At 52.0% G+C, this 15,969-nt stretch overlaps 1 protein-coding gene across 1 annotated transcript in view; it reads left to right on the top strand.

The window, feature by feature from the left end:
* Positions 1-9,317: 9,317 nt before the first annotated feature.
* The window catches only part of LOC140711188 (uncharacterized), a 59,566-nt gene continuing 52,914 nt past the window's right edge, over positions 9,318-15,969 (top strand). Inside the window, exons 1-5 of the mRNA XM_073014095.1 lie at positions 9,318-9,399; positions 11,852-12,087; positions 13,805-13,953; positions 14,201-14,414; positions 14,654-15,131. Coding sequence (XP_072870196.1) covers positions 9,318-9,399; positions 11,852-12,087; positions 13,805-13,953; positions 14,201-14,414; positions 14,654-15,131 — 1,159 coding nt within the window. The remainder of the gene's footprint in view (positions 9,400-11,851; positions 12,088-13,804; positions 13,954-14,200; positions 14,415-14,653; positions 15,132-15,969) is intronic.

Here is a 15,969-nt window from a genome sequence, read left to right as displayed (position 1 = left end):
CCCCCGGCGATGGGGCTCCCAGAAGCCAGGGGGGCGGGCCGGGGGTGGCGGCTGGGAGCCCGATCGCGGGGGGTGCCTGCACCCCCGGCGATGGGGCTCCCAGAAGCCAGGGGGCGGGCCGGGGGTTGCGGCTGGGAGCCCGATCGCGGGGGGTGCCTGCACCCCCGGCGATGGGGCTCCCAGAAGCCAGGGGGGGCGGGCCGGGGGGTGGCGGCTGGGAGCCCGATCGCGGGACGTGCCTGCACCCCCGGCGATGGGGCTCCCAGAAGCCAGGGGGGGCGGGCCGGGGGTGGCGGCTGGGAGCCCGATCGCGGGACGTGCCTGCACCCCCGGCGATGGGGCTCCCAGAAGCCAGGGGGGCGGGCCGGGGGCGGCGGCTGGGTGCCCGATCGCGGGGGGGTGCCCCGATCGCGGGGGGTGCCTGCACCCCCGGCGATGGGGCTCCCAGAAGCCAGGGGGGCGGGCCGGGGGTGGCGGCTGGGAGCCCGATCGCGGGGGGTGCCTGCACCCCCGGCGATGGGGCTCCAGAAGCCAGGGGGGCGGGCCGGGGGTGGCGGCTGGGAGCCCGATCGGGGGACGTGCCTGCACCCCCGGCGATGGGGCTCCAGAAGCCAGGGGGGCGGGCCGGGGGTGGCGGCTGGGAGCCCGATCGCGGGGGGTGCCTGCACCCCCGGCGATGGGGCTCCCAGAAGCCAGGGGGGCGGCCCGGGGGTGGCGGCTGGGAGCCCGATCGTGGGGGGTGCCTGCACCCCCGTCGATGGGGCTTCCAGAAGCCAGGGGGGCGGGCCGGGGGTGGCGGCTGGGAGCCCGATCGGGGGACGTGCCTGCACCCCCGGCGATGGGGCTCCCAGAAGCCAGGGGGGCGGGCCGGGGGTGGCGGCTGGGAGCCCGAACGGGGGACGTGCCTGCAACCCCGGCGATGGGGCTCCCAGAAGCCAGGGGGGCGGGCCGGGGGTGGCGGCTGGGAGCCCGATCGGGGGGCGTGCCTGCACCCCCGGCGATGGGGCTCCCGGAAGCCAGGGGGGCCGGGCCGGGGGTGGCGGCTCGCGGCCCGGTCGCGGGGACAGTTTGAAGAGTATCACATGGCGTTGTACAGTGTGTGTGATACTCAGATTAATAACTGGGTGAACTTCCACCCTGTGCCACATTGCTAGTAATATCAGCCTGTCCCCTCCGTGAATATTAGAAACAATATCCCAGACTGGGTGTACGCCTTCTGCTGTACAGAGTGCAGTATCATCCTCTCCCTCCAGGATAGTAATTACAATATCACTGGGCGGGAGCACGCAGCCTGCGAATTATCATCATCCTCTTCCCCTCCGTATACTAGGAACAATATTTCAGAAGAGCTGTACCCTCAGTGCCATATTCGGACTAATAGCATAGGTGTCTTCCGGGAATATTACGAGTAATATTACTGGGTAGCTATCCATTCATTGTTATGTTGGAGTCATGTGATACTCTACCCTACTTTATATAGGATCAGTGTCACGCGGTGAGTGTACACCTACTGCGATATTAAAACTAAAGTCCTGCTTTCCGTCCCTGGATATGAAGAACAGCATCACAAGTAGGTTTACACTTCCTGTGGTATTAGGAATAATAATATGATTATTAATCATCAATGATCGATTTTAATAATTAATCAATGATACTAAAATTCATAGGATACCATTACTAATGATGGATAATGATTTTAAACACATGATTACGCATGTTTTCAATTAATTATTAATATTAATGTCATGCAATAATATTATTAGTTCCTAATACTAACTATTATTTGACTCCCAGCGTCTCTGGGTATTGATTTAAGTCACATTAATAGCTAATATCATAATATTATTATTAATAGTGATATTACTAATAATTATTATTACAAATCGATACCATTTTAAGCCAGTATTAATTTTTACTCTCTTTATTGTGATCATTAGTATCAATAATAATAATAATTATTAATATAATTATTAATATTAATGATTAATAGACTTCTTCCTGATATCCACCGGGTAGAGGACGATGTTAATTTCTATATCACAGATGGTGTACACCCCCCCGTGATAGTGTTTCGAACTTCTGCTTGGGAGAGGAGGAAATGACAATCAGTATCACCGGAAGTAGCAACACCTGTGAGATACTGTTCTGAATATTCAGGGAGGAAGAGGCTTGTATGACTACTAATACAGAGGGGGTTACTCCCTCTGAGGGTGTGCACACTGGGGGTGTACAATTGTCTGAGAAGAGTTGAAAATTTTCAGATGGGGAGATGATATTACTCAAAATATCAGAAAGAGGCTGTGAGTCCACAAGGGTCCCAGAAGCCAGGGGGGCGGGCCGGGGGTGGCGGCTGGGAGCCCGATCGCGGGGGGTGCCTGCACCCCCGGCGATGGGGCTCCCAGAAGCCAGGGGGGCGGGCCGGGGGTGGCGGCTGGGAGCCCGATCGCGGGGGGTGCCTGCACCCCCTGCGATGGGGCTCCCAGAAGCCAGGGGGGCGGGCCGGGGTGGCGGCTGGGAGCCCGATCGCGGGGGGTGCCTGCACCCCCGGCGATGGGGCTCCCAGAAGCCAGGGGGGGCGGGCCGGGGGTGGCGGCTGGGAGCCCGATCGGGGGACGTGCCTGCACCCCCGGCGATGGGGCTCCCAGAAGCCAGGGGGGCGGGCCGGGGGTGGCGGCTGGGAGCCCGATCGGGGGACGTGCCTGCAACCCCGGCGATGGGGCTCCCAGAAGCCAGGGGGGCGGGCCGGGGGTGGCGGCTGGGAGCCCGATCGGGGGGCGTGCCTGCACCCCCGGCGATGGGGCTCCCAGAAGCCAGGGGGCCGGGCCGGGGGTGGCGGCTCGGGGGCCCGGTCGCGGGGACAGTTGGAAGAGTATCACATGGCGTTGTACAGTGTGTGTGATACTGAGATTAATAACTGGGTGAACTTCCACCCTGTGCCACATTGCTAGTAATTTCAGCCTGTCCCCTCCGTGAATATTAGAAACAATATCCCAGACTGGGTGTGCGCCTTCTGCTGTACAGAGTGCAGTATCATCCTCTCCCTCCCAGGATAGTAATTACAATATCACTGGGCGGGAGCACGCAGCCTGCGAATTATTATCATCCTCTCCCCCTCCGTATACTAGGAACAATATCTCAGAAGAGCTGTACCCTCAGTGCCATATTCGGACTAATAGCATAGGTGTCTTCCGGGAATATTACGAGTAATATTACCGGGTAGCTATCCATTCATTGTTATGTTTGGAGTCATGTGATACTCTCCCCTCCTTTATATTAGGATCAGTGTCACGCGGTGAGTGTACACCTACTGCGATATTAAAACTAAAGTCCTGCTTTCCGTCCCTGGATATGAAGAACAGCATCACAAGTAGGTTTACACTTCCTGTGGTATTAGGAATAATAATATGATTATTAATCATCAATGATCGATTTTAATAATTATCAATGATACTAAAAATTCATAGGATACCATTACTAATGATGGATCATGATTTCAAACACATGATTACGCATGTTTTCAATTAATTATTAATATTAATGTCATGCAATAATATTATTAGTTCCTAATACTATTATTTGATTCCCAGCGTCTCTGGGTATTGACTTAAGTCACATTAATAGCTAATATCATAATATTATTATTAATAGTGATATTACTAATAATTATTATTACAAATCGATACCATTTTAAGCCAGTATTAATTTTTACTCTCTTTATTGTGATCATTAGTATCAATAATAATAATTATTATTAATATAATTATTAATATTAATGATTAATAGACTTCTTCCTGATATCCACCGGGGAGAGGACGATGTTAATTTCTATATCACAGATGGTGTACACCCCCCGTGATAGTGTTTCAAACTTCTGCTTGGGAGAGGAGGAAATGACAATCAGTATCACCGGAAGTAGCAACACCTGTGAGATACTGTTCTGAATATTCAGGGAGGAAGAGGCTTGTATGACTACTAATACAGAGGGGGTTACTCCCTCTGAGGGTGTGCACACTGGGGGTGTACAATTGTCTGAGAAGAGTTGAAAATTTTCAGATGGGGAGATGATATTACTCAAAATATCAGAAAGAGGCTGTGAGTCCACAAGGGTCCCAGAAGCCAGGGGGGCGGGCCGGGGGTGGCGGCTGGGAGCCCGTTCGCGGGGGGTGCCTGCACCCCCGGCGATGGGGCTCCCAGAAGCCAGGGGGGCGGGCCGGGGGTGGCGGCTGGGAGCCCGCTCGCGGGGGGTGCCTGCACCCCCGGCGATGGGGCTCCCAGAAGCCAGGGGGGCGGGCCGGGGGTGGCGGCTGGGAGCCCGATCGCCGGGGGTGCCTGCACCCCCGGCGATGGGCTCCCAGAAGCCAGGGGGGCGGGCCGGGGGTTGGCGGCTGGGAGCCCGATCGCGGGGGGTGCCTGCACCCCCGGCGATGGGGCTCCCAGAAGCCAGGGGGGGCGGGCCGGGGGTGGCGGCTGGAGGCCCGATCGCGGGGATATTTGGAAGAGTATCACATGGGATTGTACAGTATGTGTGATACTGAGATTAATAACTGAATGAATATCCACCCTGTGCCACATTGCGAGTAATATCACCCTGTCCCCTCCGTGGATATTAGAAACAATATCCCAGACTGGGTGTACGCCTCCTGCTGTACAGAGTGCAGTATCATCTTCTCCCTCCCAGTATAGTAGTTACAATATCACTGGGCGGGAGCACACAGCCTGCGAATTATTGTCATCCTCTCCCCCTCCGTATACTAGGAACAATATCTCAGAAGAGCTGTACCCTCAGTGCCTTATTCGGACTCATGGCATAGGCGTCTTCCAGGAATATTACCAGTAATATTACCGGGTAGCTATCCATTAGTTGTTATATTTGGAGTCATGTGATACTCTACCCTCCTTTATATTAGGATCAGTGTCACGTGGTGAGTGTACACCTAGTGCGATATTAAAACTAAAATCCTGCTTTCCGTCCCTGGATATTAAGAACAGCATCACAAGTAGGTTTACACTTCCTGTGGTATTAGGAATAATAATATGATTATTAATCATCAATGATCGATTTTAATAATTATCAATGATACTAAAAATTCATAGGATACCATTATTAATGATGGATAATGATTTTAAACACATGATTATGCATGTTTTCAATTAATTATTAATATTAATGTCATGCAATAATATTATTAGTTGCTAATACTAATTATTATTTGATTCCCAGCGTCACTGGATATTGATTTAACTCACATTAATTGCTAATATCATAATATTATTATTAATAGTTATATTACTAATAATAATTATTACAAATCGTTACCATTTTAAGCCAGTATTAATTTTTACTCTCTTTATTTTGATCATTAGTATCAATAATAATAGTTATTATTAATATAATTATTAATATTAATGATTAATATACTTGTTCCTGATATCCACAGGGGAGAGAATGATGTTAATTTCTATATCAGAGATGGTGAACACCCCCCCGTGATAGTGTTTCGATCTTCTGCTTGGGAGAGGAGGAAATGACAATCAGTATCACTGGAAGTAGAAACACCTGTGAGATACTGTTCTGAATATTCAGGTAGAAGAGGCTGATATGACTCCTAATACAGAGGGGGTTACTCCCTCTGAGGGTGTGCACACTGGGGGTGTACAATCGTCTGAGAAGGAGTTGAAAACTTTCAGATGGGGAGATGATATTACTCACAATATCAGAAAGAGGCTGTGAGTCCACAAGGGTCCCAGAAGCCAGGGGGGCGGGCCGGGGGTGGCGGCTGGGAGCCCGATCGCAGGGGGTGCCTGCACCCCCGGCGATGGGGCTCCCAGGAGCCAATGGGGCACGCCGGGGGTGGCGGCTGGGAGTCCCAGCTACTTGGGAGGCTGAGGCAGGAGAATGGCCTGAACCCGGTAGGCAGAGCTTGTAGTGAGCCGATATCACTTCACTGCACTCCAGCCTGGGTAACAGAACAAGACTCTGTCTAAAAAAAAAAAAAAGAAAAAGGAAAATGGGCCTATAGAGCTCCATTTAATGGCAAAAAATTAAGGAAAGAATAAAAAGACTCTGCTAATAATGATGACATGAGCTGCTCATATTGTCATTTTCTCTGGGACCTAATATTGGGGAGGAGGTGGGACCACCTCCCACCAGGCTCCAGGTGACTTTCGGGCTGTTGCCCCAAATCACTGCAGCCTCTTCCCTGCTGGTCCCTTGATCCTGCTGCTGTGCCGGGCGTCCTGAGTGACAGGAGGCACCTCGGCAGCTTCCAGTGGGATAGGCCTGCGGCATTCTGAGCCAGAATGCCGTGATCACTAGGAAGTAAGGAGACATAAGCAGGAAGGGTTCAGGGATAGAGCGGCCACTTCTCGGGGATCAGTCTTGGGCCCAAGCTGAGAAGAATCCCCTTTCAGGATGATGGCTCCAGGCTGAGGTCAGTGCTGTTTCTGTGCATTATGATGACTGACCTGCATCCACAGGGAAGCGTATCCGGGCTCCTTTTTCCCAGGCAATGTTGGGAACACCTTGAAATGGGCCCTGGTGGATTTCAATTCCAGCCTTCCAGAAGCCACTCCAAATGGAAATTGAGCTAACGGATACAGGTGGAGTAAGTAAACAACTTTAGGTCCCAAACAACAATTTTCACATACAATATAGTGTACAGGGAAAAACAAAGCCTCGGGACCCCAACTCACAGCCAAAACGGAAAAATATCATTAAGTTGGAAGCTGAATCATGCAAGAAACTGCCTTTCCTTTTGTTCCTAAGCAGATAGCTACAGATAGCTACATCTCCACAGGAAGCTGGTCTACGTTCACCTTATCTTATATAAAGGCTTATGTAGAGGACTGATTTACCGCATGTGAGATGAAGACGTAACTGATCCTTCCCCATCTGCTCTCTTTCTCTTGCAACCTGAGGAAGACCACAGGTTCCCTCTCTCCCCTCCTGCCCACCATTTTACTCCAGCCCACCCTTCCCCTCCAGCCCACCCTTCCCTCCTGCCCACTCTTTTCCTCCAGCCCAGCCTTCCCCTCCAGCCCAGCCTTCTCCTCCAGCCCACCTGGAAGAGGAAGAGGTCTGCAGCTTACATCAGAATCTCGAAGTTGACACCCAAAAAAGGTAAAAGATCCTGTGGGATGCTGGCATGTACAACTAACGAGATAACGCTCTGGGTGTACATCCTAGCATACAGGAAGAGCATTCTTGTTCATGGCGGTGGTTTCAAATATTTCAGTGGGTTTTCCCTTGAATGCCTCAGTCGGGAGCCACTTCAGTTCAGCGCAGGCAGCAAGGGAGCTTCAAGGACTGGTAGTTATGAATTCAAGCTTATACACAGCAACAGGTCACAGGTCTGTGGAAGATGCTTGTCAATCAATATTCAGAGGTAGCATTCCATAACTGAAGCATAGGGCATATCTGACTTCATCTGACAAGGCTAAAATCATGATTGTTTTTCTAACTGGGAAATTTATGTCACTTATTTGCCAATAAACAACCATCTCTCTCTCCCCATTTTCTGACATAACGCTAGTCGTTAGAGAAATGTTCCGATGATGTTCATGAAAGAACAAACCAATGTCTTCCGCTTTAATACCACCTATTTCACACATATGACTCTTGCTGCTTCCATGTGACACTAAAAATATCAGGAGTGCCAGGAAGTCTCTTTAATCATCATTCTCCAATGTGCTCAGGAGATGAAGTCATTCTGTGAAATGGACTTCAGTTGACACCACTGAGAAAATGTCCTAGAGAAAGTAAAACTTGTAGTGGCCTCATACTTTACAGAAATAATCCAACTTCTTTCTTTCATTTCTTTCCAGTTTTTGGACATTAATTTTAATTGGTTCAGGGCAACCTGTTTCTGTATCAAAGTCTTGGGAAGCTTCCATTTGTTTTTAAACTATATTATATTATATTATATTATATTATATTATATTATATTATACTATACTATTTATTTATTTAGAAATAGAGTCGCACTGTGTCACTCAGGCCAAAGTGTAGTGGTATGATCACGGCTCACTGCAGTCTCAACCTCCTAGGCTCAAGCCAATCCTCAGGCCTCCACCACCTGAGTAGCTGGGACTACAGGTGTGCCACCATGTCCTGCTAACGTTTTATTTTTATTTTTTGTAGAGACAGGATCTGGTTATGTGGCCAAAGCTGGTCTCAAACTCCTGGTCTCAAGCAATCCTTGTGTCAGCCTCGTAAAGTGCTGAGATTATAGACATGAGCCATGGCACGCAGCTGATTTATTATTTTATTTTCTCAGAACTCTATGCAACCTGATTCTTAATACATAAGGAAAGAGAAGCCAGTCAAAAGTGGAAGTAGTTGCACACAATGAAAGTGTCATTTGGCACTTAGACAAGAGAGGCGGATTATAAAAATAAAAGATCTACATGTCGCAATTGGCTGTGGGCTTGGATATGGACTCCAGCACTTTTTGTTTTTATTTTTTTAGGAGAGAGTGTCTCACTCTCTTACTCAAGCTGGAGTGCAGTGATATAATCATAGCTCACTGTTATTTCAAACTCCTGAGTTCAAGTGATCCTCCTGCCTCGACCTCCCAAGTACCTGGGACTACAGATGTGCCATCGCTCCAGGCAATTTTTTTTTTTGAATTTTTGTAGAGACGAGGTCTCCCTGTGTTGCCCAGGCTAGTCTCAAACATGTGACCTCAAGCAATCGTTCCGCCTTGGCCTCTAAAGTGCTGGGGTTATAGGTGTGAGTCACTGTACCCGGCGAAGAAACCAACTCCACCTGTTTTCTATATAAAGTTTAGCATCTAGATACGAAGCAAAATAAGTTTTAAAGATCAAGGAGTCTGAAGGGAAGCTGCTGGGAGGGGAATGGGCTCAAGGCAGCGTTTTCTGGTCTACAGTTTTGCTTATTCTTGGACTTTCCAAAGTCCTGAAAGAAGAAGAAGGAAAGTGAGAAGAGAGGAAGAGGCAGGAGGAAAGGAGGAGTGCTGCGCCTCTGCGGTTGCAGATTAGCCCAAGGCAGCTCAGTGGCTGGGAAGGAAGGGAGGAAACCCCCAAGGCCGAAGGTGGAGTCAGAGTCCTGGGTCCAGCAGAGACTGGAGGGGAGGAGGGTGCCAGGAGCCAAAGACCTTCCTGCTAGCACTGCAACCTCTTAAACTGCTTAGGCTTTTATCTAAATTTGATATGTCCACATTTTGTAGACCTCCAAACCAAGTCACTCAGGGTAACCCAGACAGGAAGAGGAGGATGTTAGGAGAAGGTGCCCCACCTGATGATGCCCTTCTGGCTTTTATCCATTCCTGGGAATGACTCTTTCTCCAACTCGAGGGATGCCCCTATGGGAGAATACAGTGGCGTGGACCAGCAGTGGAGAATTCCAAGTCCAAAAAACGATTGGCATTTTCAAGGAAAGTAAGAAATCATCCTGCATATATGAAATATTGGGAAAAAGGTTGTTACTAATAATTCTCAAGCGACCACTCTGGTGAGACTAGGTTTCTCTGGGGATGTGTGGAGCAGGGTGTATGTACCGAGTGAGCACATCCCACCCTTCAGACTCCTTCAGCTCCTGTCTACTGTAGCAGTCAGAGGGCAACTCCTGTCCTCATCTCCTCTGAGCGACCCACTCACTCATTCACTCACTCATTCATTCACTCATTAACTCATTCACTCACTCACTCATTCACTCATTCACTCCTTCACTCGCTCACTCACTCATTCACTCACCCTTTTACTCACTTGCTCATTCATTTACTCATGCACTCACTCATTCACTGACCCATTCACTCACTCACTCACTCATTCACTCACCCATTCACTCACTCATTCATTCCCTCATTCACTCACTCAGTCATTCACTAACTCACCCTTTCACTCACTCATCCATTCACTCATTCACTCACTCATTCACGCACTTATTCACTCACTCACTCATTTCCTCATTCATTCACTCAATCATTCACTCACTCAAATCATTCACTCATTCACTTACTCATTCACCTCTTCACTCATTCATTCACTCATCCTTTACTCACACACTCACTCATTTATTGACTCATTCACTCACTCACTCGTTCATTCACTCACTCACTTCTTCACTTCCTCATTCACTTGTTCGCTCACTGACTCATTCACTCACTCTTTCCCTCACCCATTCACTCACTCACCCACTCATCTGTTCACTCACTCATTCACCCACTCACCCATTCACTAAGTCACTCATTCATTCACTCACTCACTCATTCATTCACTCACTCACTCATTCATTCACTCACTCACTCATCACTCATTTATTCCCTCGGTCACTCACTCATTCACTCACTTATTCACTTGCTTATTCACTCACTCATTCACTAAGACACTCATTCATTCACTTACTCACTTATTCACTCACCCATTCACTCACTCACTCATTCACTCATTGACTCCCTTGGCAATTCATTCACTCACTCACGGTCACTCATTCAGTCATTTACCCACTCACTCACTCATTTCTCCTTCCCTCATCCACTCACTCACTCATTCACTGACTGACTCACTCACTCACCCATTCACTCATTTACTCACTCATTTACTCCTTCACTCACTCACTCACTCCCTCTTTCATTCATTCATTCAGCAGCACCCATGACAGGTTCACTCTGTCCTGGGCTCTGCTGTTGCCCTGGGACTGCAGCAGGGAATAGTCAAAGATCTCTGAATCCACGGCATTCAGGGTTCAGCCAGGGGACCTTTCGAGAAGCCCAGCAGATAGGTGAAACGCCCCATGTGTGACACTGACAAGGATGTTTTAAGAGCAGCAGGGAGAGAACAGGAGTGTGCATGGAGCCCAAAATTTCTAAGAGGGTGATCTGGGGAGGCCTCACCATGCAGGAGACCTTGCAGGACAGACCTGTGGAAAGTGGGCAGAGTCGGTAGGGAGAGGAGGGCCTGGTTTGAGGAAAAAGCAGAATGGGTCTGAGGTTGTCGGGTGCCTGCATGGGCCTCTGGGCAGCACCAGGATCTGAAGGGACCAGAGGACAGGCCAGTGTGGCTTGTGTGGTGTCTGTGACACCGAGTCAGCAGAGAAGATGTCTGAATTACATCCTGATAGGTGCACCCTGACTTTGAAGCTGAGGACACCCGAGACATGGAGGTGGGGTGGAGGTTGGGGCAGAGCAGGGGATGAGGAGGGAGCCTGTTCCGGTCCAGGTCAAAGGTGGTGGCCTGGCCCCAGTGGCTCCAGATGCAATGAAGAGCCAATAGGGACTTTCCTGAGGGACTTAGATGCCAGGGTGGAGGAGCACTGCAAGGCTTCAGCCTGAGCCCGTGGGAGGATGGAGTCACCAGGAGCTGAGGTGAGGAAGACTGAGCGGTGGGGGGTTGTGTGGGGGGTGCAGAGGCCTGAGCTCAGTTTGGCCCCTGCAGATTTGAGATGCCCACTCCATGCACAGGCTGAGACAGCAGAGAAGGGGAAGAGGCTGCAGCTCAGGTAGTCCTGGAATGTGCAGCTCCACATGCTGGGGCACTGGGTCATGGTGTCCTCATGGCTGGGAGCTGCTTCCCTCCTGGGATGCCGGAACTCCTTTAGGGCACATCGGCAACTCCTGCGCTCAACACTGAGGGGAAGTGGGAAGGGCAGCTGTCCCTATGCATGTTCTCCTTCACCTTGTCCTAGGCAGGTCCCAGGCAGCACCTCCCCTCCCAAGTGGCTCCCCTTGTCCGCTGCCCCTAGTGTTCACAGCCAGACCCTAGAAGAGGGCTGGACTCAGTGGCTCACTTCTGATGAATAGAACCAGGCAAAAGAGATGGCGGTCTCTCCTGAGATTGGATTGGGAGGAGCTGAGGTTCTGTCCACTGGAACTCTCCCCCTGGCTCTTGGTAGGTGCTAGTTCTGGCAAAGCCAGTCACGCACCCAGGGCAGAGGGCAACCTGAAGCTGATGCCACAGAGAGACTGGGGCCTTCAGTCCAACAGCCTGCAAGCAACAGAATCCTGCCAGCAACACAGAAGTGAGCATGGAAGCAGCTCCTCCCCTGATGAGCCTGAGCCTTCAGAAGACACAGCAGCCCTAGGCAGACAGCTGCTGCAGCCCTGGAGAGCCCCTGGGGCAGAGGGCCCAGTGAAGCCTGCCTGAACTCCTGGCCCAAGGAGTAATCATTCCTGGGGTATAAGTGTGTGCTGGTGTGGGCCTTTGGAGTAATCTGTCAAGGGACAATAAAGAACATACACACACCTCAGGTCCTACTGGGTGGAAGCTGTATGGTCAGCACGGCATGTAATATCTTCCTCTTGAATTAGAAGATTCATTGCTAAGACCAAAGTTAAAAAAAACAAAAACAAAAAAACCTCTAGTTGTAGCAACATTGACATACATGACTTTCAAAAAAAAAAGCCATAGCTATTCTTTTCCATCTTTGCTACAGGTATATATTAATATATGTTAATTCCCTGACTGACTGAGCAATGGGCCAAACTCATAAGAACAGATGTGTGAGGACCGTCAGTGACCACCATGACCCCAGTCCCAGCCCTTATACACAGACAGACTTTTGAACATAATCCGTAACCTTGGGGGTCTTGACACTCTAAATTTTATTGTTTTTCATTAACTATTTCTATTCCCTAAACAATACCTGTTCATCGCAGAGAAAAATGGCATTGCCTATACTAAGCAAAAGAAAGGAAATAAAATGCTCAGAAACATTTACATATGTATGCAGACTCACACACACACACACACACACACACGCATGCACAGGCTCGCACTGTGTCTAGGCCTGCCTTTTCACTTATTTGTATGTCCTGAACATATTTCCATGTCAGTAGACACATATCTTTGTAGTGGTAACAGCAACTAAATATTATTGCAGCGCATATTTTTACCATCATTTATTTAACTCATCATATTTGAACTGTTAGGTTATATCTATCATTTTCTGTATTACAGACAATTTGATGACAAATGACCAATCCCCTAATGTTCAATATAAAAATATCAATTGCATAAGGAGATAACGGGTATTTGGCTAAAATAAAATTCAGTGTGGCCCACCTTCTCCACATGTAACATGTTCTAAAAAGGCATGAATAATTATATTAGCCCTTCTATTCTCCAGCACAGATCCTGAGCCCAGCTGTGGGTACAGGTGCTTAGAGCCTCAGTCTGCTCTTCTGCCCACCAGAAGGCAAAGGCCACTCAACTGCCACCTTAAGACAGCCAGGATTCTCCTCTCCCTTTTATTTAATAGAATAATGCTCAGGTTCACTGCATGAGAGCAGCGCTCTCTGACTTTGCATTCATCAGGACAACCAAGGTGGTTTGTTTAAAAATACACATTTCCTGGCTGAGTTCCCAGAAACTGGACTTCAGTGGTTTAATGGGGGTGTGCATAGGACAGGTGATTCAGAGGACCACAAGGGGTTAGGAATTTCGCCGTTAATTCTGGCCAAGGGAGCAATTAGACTATCCAGCACTATCCGCAGCATATTTTTTTTTTCCTCTTTTGCAATGAATATTTGATGCTCAGCGGGATGAGGCCCAGGATGAGGCACACATCCAAGAAAAATCCATGCCTCTCCATCTTTTCCCCAGGATTGCCCTTTGGTGAGACTCTCCTTTGCGATTGCTTCACTTTCCCGGGTTCATAGAACAAACCTCTTCTTAGTCTCTTTTGTTGTTTCCTATCTGTTCAACAAACACCCACTGCGCAGGACCATCCTCCGGAAAGCCCTCGAGTGGGGCCGTTTGGGAGCCCTTCTTCGTGGGGTGAGCACTGAAGGAACCAGGATCCCATAAACCCGTGCTTTTGTGGGGGCTGCTCCCTCTCCCATCGCAGGTAACTGGCACCAGGCTGTTAAGCTGTGGATGGGCAACTGGCACAGTGCTTTGGATGTGCGTATTTCAGCACGTGGAGTTGGTCAGTGAAGTCAGCCGAGGTCAGCACAGTGTACGTAGGGAGGAAGGGTCGTCCCGCCTCCGCGCCAGGTCAGTCCCGTTGCGCCTCCTCCTGTCCCACTCTGACTTTCGCGCGCCCAGGCGTCTCTGAGGGTAGCGCCCCGACACTCTCCCCCACCCCAAGGATTCTTCTCCCCACGGGACGGGCTGGGGGCCCAGGAGCGCCACAGACCCCGTGGACCCGGGAAATCGCAGCTTCGTCATAGCTAAGCTCGCCGCGCTCAGCTTTTCCCACCACCTGGAGGATCCACTCTCCGGGCGTCCTTCCCGACCTCAGGCTGCAGAGAAAACTTGGGGGCGGGGATCGAGGAAGCCTCGCGCAGAGGCTCCTAGCGCAGCCCCAGGAGGAATCCTGCCGCCAGCAAGAAGCTGTGCGCACGGCCGGGCTCGGTGCTGACAACAGCCGGATCTACCGGGCCTACCGCGAGCCTCCGCGTCCAGGTGGGGTCTCCGCGCCCCAATTCCACCCCGCCCCGCCATCGGCGCTCCCCGCAAGTGCGGGGTTTCCACCGGCCCCTGCGTTCGCGCCCACTCACGGTCTCCCTTGCCCCCCCACCCGGAGATGCTCCCGGCGTTCTATTCCGCCCTGCCTTGGCCCGCCCAGCGAACGATGTGACCCCGCCCCCCTGCGGTCTCCCCTCCCCCGGTCGCTGCCCCTGCCCCCACCTGTGGCGCTCCGGGCATCTCTAAAGGCCCCAACCAGAGTCTTCCAACCCACCCGCGAGGCTAGCGCACCAGCAACGCGGCCCCACCCGCAGGGACCCCGCCCACTTGTGGTGCTACCCCCGCCTCCGCGACTTCACCCACCGCTGGCGCGGCAGCCACCTACGACGACCCCCGCGTAGGTCCTCCTGCCCACACCCGCCCCCGGCCAGCCCCTGCCCCTTTCTCTGCCCCTTTCCCTGCCCCTGCCCCTAGCCGCCCCCCCACCCCCGCAGCCCCTCCTGTGCGCTTGGGCCCCGCCCGTCAAGGCCCTTTGGCGCTAGGGCCGGGCGGGGGCGCGGGCGGGGCAGCGTTTCCGAGTCGGGCGCGCGCCCGCAGCGTCTCCATTTCCTGCTGCGCAACCGGACTAGCTACTGCCCTCGGCCTCCTCGCCTTGGACGCGGACGACTCCCGGGCCCCCAAGGGCTCCTTGCGGAAGTTCCTGGAGCACCTCTCCGGGTCCGGCAAGGCCATCGGCGTGCTGACCAGCGGGGGACATGCTCAAGGTGCGCGCCCCGCTCCGGGCGGCGAGGGAGGGACGGACGGAGAAGGAGAGAAGAGGGAGAAGGGGAGAACAGGGCGAAGGGGATGGGGGAACGGGGCAGAAGAGGGGGAAGCGATGGGAGGACCCGGGGAAAGGTGGGGAAGCGATGGGAAGAACTGGGGAGAACAGCGGCGAAGCGATGGGAAGAACTGGGGAGAAGCCCGTGCCCGGGAGCGGCAGGGGTACCTGCGGGGCGGCGGGAGCCGGCAAGGCAACCCCGGGGTCCTTGCCGGGTGGGGCGGAGGAGGAAGGGACATGGCGGTAGGAACCTCCATCCGGAAAATAGTGAGCTTTCCACCCTCTCCGGTTTATGTTTTAAATTGAGCCTGGTAGAGGGGGTCGCCTGGAGCACCTTCCGGGGTCGTTCTGCCTCTGAGCTATAGGATGGGGCCGGGCTTCCCCTCCGAATCCTGGGTACAGCGCGATCACTTCTTAAGTTGCCCCCGCCCCCCAACTCCGCCCCACGCCACCCCCCAGCATGTCGAGGAAGAAACGGCCGGATGCCCGCGGGCCTCCTGTCGCCTCGGGCCCCGCGCGGCGTGGGCAGGGTCCCGGCTGCTGCAAAGCAGGAAATGGCCGGGGTGCTCTGGGTTCCCGCCTAGCGTCTCCGAGGCGGTCCGGCAGCCCCTCGCGTTTCCGCTGGAAGATTTTAAAAAAGGGTTTCCTGCGCTCGCATGTGCTGTCGCCTTCCGGTTCGTGACAAAACCGAAAACTAAAATGGGTCCCAGGCCCTCCCCGCCAGCCTCCGCGGACGGGAAGGACCAGGAAGCGGGGACTCTGGGACGTCAGCGGCGCCGCAG

Source organism: Chlorocebus sabaeus, unplaced genomic scaffold, assembly GCF_047675955.1.
Source record: "Chlorocebus sabaeus isolate Y175 unplaced genomic scaffold, mChlSab1.0.hap1 unalloc_scaffold_255, whole genome shotgun sequence".
NCBI lineage: Eukaryota > Metazoa > Chordata > Mammalia > Primates > Cercopithecidae > Chlorocebus > Chlorocebus sabaeus.
The sequence above is the reverse complement of the archived record's forward strand: the minus strand, read 5'-3'. Positions and strand labels throughout refer to the sequence as shown.